Consider the following 4,604-nt stretch of genomic DNA (forward strand, 5'->3'; position numbering starts at 1 on the left):
TAGACATTTATTCATTATAGAAGTCAAATAGGTTGGTCAGGCATGACTTGCCCTTGGTGAATCCATGTTGACTGTTCCTGATCACCTTCCTCTCCTCCAAGTGCTTCAAAATGGATTCCTTGAGGAACTGCTCCATGATTTTGCCAGATACTGAAGTGAGGCTGGCCAGTCTGTAGTTCCCAGGTTGTCTTTCTTCCCTTTTGTAAAGATGGGCACTATGTTTGCCTTTTTCTGATTGTCTGGGACCTCCCCTGATGACCACGAATTTTCAAAGTTAATGGCCTATGGCTCTGCAATCACATCAGCCAACTCCCTCAGCATCCTTGGATGCATTAGGTCTGGACCCATGGACTTGTACATGTCCAGCTTTTCTAAATAGCCCTTAACCTGTTCTTTAACCCCTGAGGGCTGCTCACCTCCTCCCCATACTGTGCTGCCCAGTGCAGCAGCCTGGAAGCTGACCCTGTCTGTGAAGACCGAAGCAAAAAGAAGCATTGAATACTTCAGCTTTTTCCGCATCATCTGTCACTAGGTTGCCTCACCCATTCAGTAAGGGTTCCACACTTTCCCCGACAGCTTTCTTGTTGCTAACATACCTGTAGAAACCCTTCTTGTCACCCTTCACATCTCTTGATAACTGCAACTCTAATTGTGCCTTGGCCTTCCTGATTACATCCCTGCCTGCTCTAGCAATATATTTTTTCTCCTCCCTATTCATCTGTCCAAATTCCCACTTCTTATAAGCTTCCTTTGTGAGTTTAAGATCGCTAAGATTTTACTGTTAGGCCAAGCTATTGGGCTGCGACATTTGCTATTCTTTCTGCACATTGGGGTGGTTTGTTCCTCTGCCAAATACAGCCAGCTCTCTTGGACTCATTTCCCCCTCATATTAGCCTCCCAGCAGATCCTGTCTATTAGTTTCCTAGCGGAGTCAAAGTCTGCTTTTCTGAAGTCCAGGCTCCGTATTTTGCTACTCTCCTTTCTCCCTTTTGTCAGGTTCCTGAACTCACCATCTCATGGTCATTGCTTCCCAGGTTGCCACCAGCTTCTACTTCCCCTGCCAATTCTTCCCTGTTTGTAAGCAACAGGTCAAGAGGAGCACGGCCCCTAATTGGTTCCTCCAGCACTTGTAGCAGGTAGTTGTCCTCAACACTCTGAAAAACTCCCTGGATTGTCTGTGCATTGCTGTATTGCTCTCCCAGCAGGTGTCAGGGTGATTGAAGTCCCCCATTAGCACCAGGGCCTGTGATCTGGAGACTTCAGTAAGCTGTCCAAAGGAACCCTCATCTATCTCATCCTTCTGATCCGGTGGGCTATAGCACACGCCCCCACTACATCACCCATGTTTCTCTTGCCTCTAAACTTAACCCAAAGACTCTCAACAGGCTTTTCTCCAGTTTCATACTGGAGCTCTGAGCAATCTTACCACTCTCTTACATACAGTGCAACTTCTCCACCTTTTCTCCCCTGCCTGTCTTTACCGAATAGTTTATACCCAGCCATGACAGTGCCCCAGTCATGTAAACTACCCACCAAGTTTCTGTTATTCCAATCACATCATAGCTCTTTGACTGTTCCAGGACTTCCAATTCTTTCTGCTTGTTTCCCAAGCTTCTTGTGTTTGTGTACAGGTACCTAAGATAAGTAGCCGATTGCCCTAATTTCTCAGTATGAATCCGGAGGCCTCCCCTCTTGCAACCTCCTCCTTGTGTTTCCTCCCGGTATCCCACTTCCCCGCTTATCTCTGGGCTTGGGTCACCAGCCCCTGGTGAACCTAGCTTCAAGCCGTCCTCACTAGGTTATCAAGTCTGCCTATGAAGATGCTCCTCCCTCAATGTGACAAGAGACATGCAGAAATTGGGTTTAATAATAAAAAAACAACTATAAAAGACAGATTTTAAATGATTATAAGGGATAGCAAACAGAATAAAGCAGATTACTGAACAAATAAAACAAAACACACATAGTAAGCTTACGATTTTAAAGAGAATGGGTTCAAGAAGTAATTTCTCACCCTAAATATTATTTTAGGCAAATTGCAGAGTTTTTGTTGCTTAGAGTTGCTTAGAGTTCCAGTTATTGCTTCTTACAGACTGGACCTCTGTCTGTGTCTGGACTCACCCCTGCCTTGCACCTCAGGTTACTTCCTTTGTCTCTTCAGGTTCTTACAACAGTCTTTCTTCTTGGATAGGCAATGAAGGAGAGTCCAGATTAACTCCCTCTTCGGCCTTAAAAAGGGTTTACCTATGGTGGGAAACCTTTGGTTTATCCCCATCCCCCTATAGAGGAAAAGTACAGCAGTGTCCAAAGTGGTATTTTGTATCAAGTAATCTTATCACCTGACCTTGCAGTGTCAAAGCAACTATGAAACCAGGTTTATCTGCATTGTCCACAGGAAGGAACTCCAGGCAGATTGGAGATCCACATCTTCAAAGACTCAGTGTTTTTTTCTAATGGCCAATTAAGGCTGACTGCTTACTGTCTGGTGGACATTTCAAAAGCATACACACAGATGTAATAGTTACAGAGTCAATATTCTGAACTTCATGTACAGAAATGATACATGCATACAAATAGTATAAACATATTCAGTAAATTATAACCTTTCCAATGATACCTCACATAAAGCATATCTTAGTTATGCCATATTAATATCATAACCATATTTCCATGAATAATATGGGAAGTAGCATCACAGAGACCATCAGCATTGAAAATGTTTCCTAGAGTTCCTCAGCCTTTATCAACCCCCATGTTTCACTTCCATCCACTGGAGCTGGGGTACCCATTGTAGCAAGCCTGCTGCCATGACATCCCCACAAAGGCTGCAGAAGGGAACAGGGGAGCAGTTGCTGCTGTATTAGTGACCACAGCTTTTGAGCAGCCTCTAGTCCTGTCTATGAAGCTACCACCTGCCCAGCAATCCCTCCAGACAGGTTAATACCGAGCTGGCTGCATTTTGCAGCTGCAGGCTACTGGATTGTAATGGCCAGGGACTTCATTTTACCTGAATGAATAACCAGATTAATGTTCACAGCTTCTTCCCCAGCCAGATCAGCTCTCAGATGCAGCGATTCCCAGTGCTTCACCTGCAATGACCACTGAAGTCGATGGAATAACAGTCCCTTGAGCATTTTTAACTGGCACCTAAGGTGGGATGCACAATAGAAATGGCAAAGAGAAAGGAGATGTGTGTGTGGGTGTTTTGCACAAGGAAAGGGAGAGATGGGCCCAAATACATGGAGAGAGGAAGAGAGACAGATGGGATAAAAGTCAGTAGAACAGGGACTCCAGGCCTCTTCCATTTTGGGGAGCACTTTCCAGGGGAGAGACAAACCCTCTCCCAGACCCAAGGCTGTCGCTGCCTAGTTCGGGAAGCATTTCCTTCAGGGAGCCCGGCTGGATCAGTCTGAGACCCAGAGCACTCCAGGAAACACTGAACGTACAGGAGCCATATTTGGGTGAAGAGAACATCTTGCGGACACCTTACTGTAGGTGTGTGATCACCCAGTCCCACTCTCTTCCACTCACAGTCAACTAGCATCAATGGAGCAGCTCCAGATTTGCTGTCACAGCCCTGCTCAAGCTCCTGTGGCTGGACACCCACTAGACGCTTGTGTTTGGAACCCACATGCTGGGGGCTTTTAAGCTTTAAGCCGTGTGAGCTTTTAAGCTTTCCTGAGTCTGAGCCATGTTCAGGCCCTGCTCTGGCTCTGGGTTTCTAGGCCCGCTCTCGGGGTGCAGCTTCTGTTCTAGCACCTCTCTCTGGGAGTCGAGACCTGCACACCAAAGCCTTGAGTCTACTTTCAGCCTGGATCCCCCAGACTGTCCAGTTCCTTCAGCACACCCTTTCCAGAGCTCCCTCTTCAGCCCACTCTGTTTCCAGTTTCTGTCTTTGGGGCACTGGATCATTAAAGCAAACAGACCCAGGCTTTGCAAAAGGATTTGATCAAACAATTCCTCTCCTTTAAACAGCACAAGAGATACCCACATCTAGATAAACACAATAAGACACCTGCAAGCCATTCCCTGCCTCTGTGGAGCATTCTTTGGGATTTGGGTAGAGTTCTCTAAGGTGTTCAGAGGCCTCTTCCTACAACCGATAACTTCTTATCCAGCTGGAGGTTGTCTCTCTGCTTCAGCCATAACCCTGCAACCAAAGAGTCCCCTCTGCCATCCTTGTGCCTCTCTCCTGCCCCAGCTCCTTCTGATTCATCTAGTCTCTGTATTTTTAAAGGGCTGGACCAACATCTCCTCTCTCTGTTCCCTCTTCTGGGGAGGTTCCATTCCTTCTGCACTCTATCCTCTGCAGAGAAGTTGAGAGGAAACTGACTTTATCTAAAATGCTGTTACTCCTTTCTTCTGTGTGGGCGAGATTTTGTTAGGCACTGATAGTCTTTAATGACAAACCTATTTGTAGACAGATGCCTCCATCTTGGCTCTAGCAGGTTATTTGATCCAAATTCAACCTTTAAAGGCACATTAGAGGAGTATGTAAATGGTAATTAGGGTCATTCCTTTTAAATAGTTAACAGAGCTGTGGTAGATGGACTAGAACTTTGAAATGCAAACCTATATTGGTAGAGAATTAGAAGTAATATTAA

The 4,604-nt window shown here is 45.8% G+C and overlaps 1 protein-coding gene across 1 annotated transcript in view; it reads right to left on the minus strand.

Moving 5' to 3' along the window:
• The window catches only part of LOC142047180 (olfactory receptor 52R1-like), a 13,204-nt gene extending 9,730 nt beyond the window's left edge, over positions 1-3,474 (minus strand). Inside the window, 2 exon segments of the mRNA XM_075068356.1 lie at positions 1,011-1,071; positions 3,350-3,474. Coding sequence (XP_074924457.1) covers positions 1,011-1,071; positions 3,350-3,474 — 186 coding nt within the window.
• Positions 3,475-4,604: the final 1,130 nt, after the last annotated feature.

The sequence above is a fragment of the Chelonoidis abingdonii genome, chromosome 1 (genome assembly GCF_003597395.2).
Source record: "Chelonoidis abingdonii isolate Lonesome George chromosome 1, CheloAbing_2.0, whole genome shotgun sequence".
NCBI classification, from domain to species: domain Eukaryota; kingdom Metazoa; phylum Chordata; order Testudines; family Testudinidae; genus Chelonoidis; species Chelonoidis abingdonii.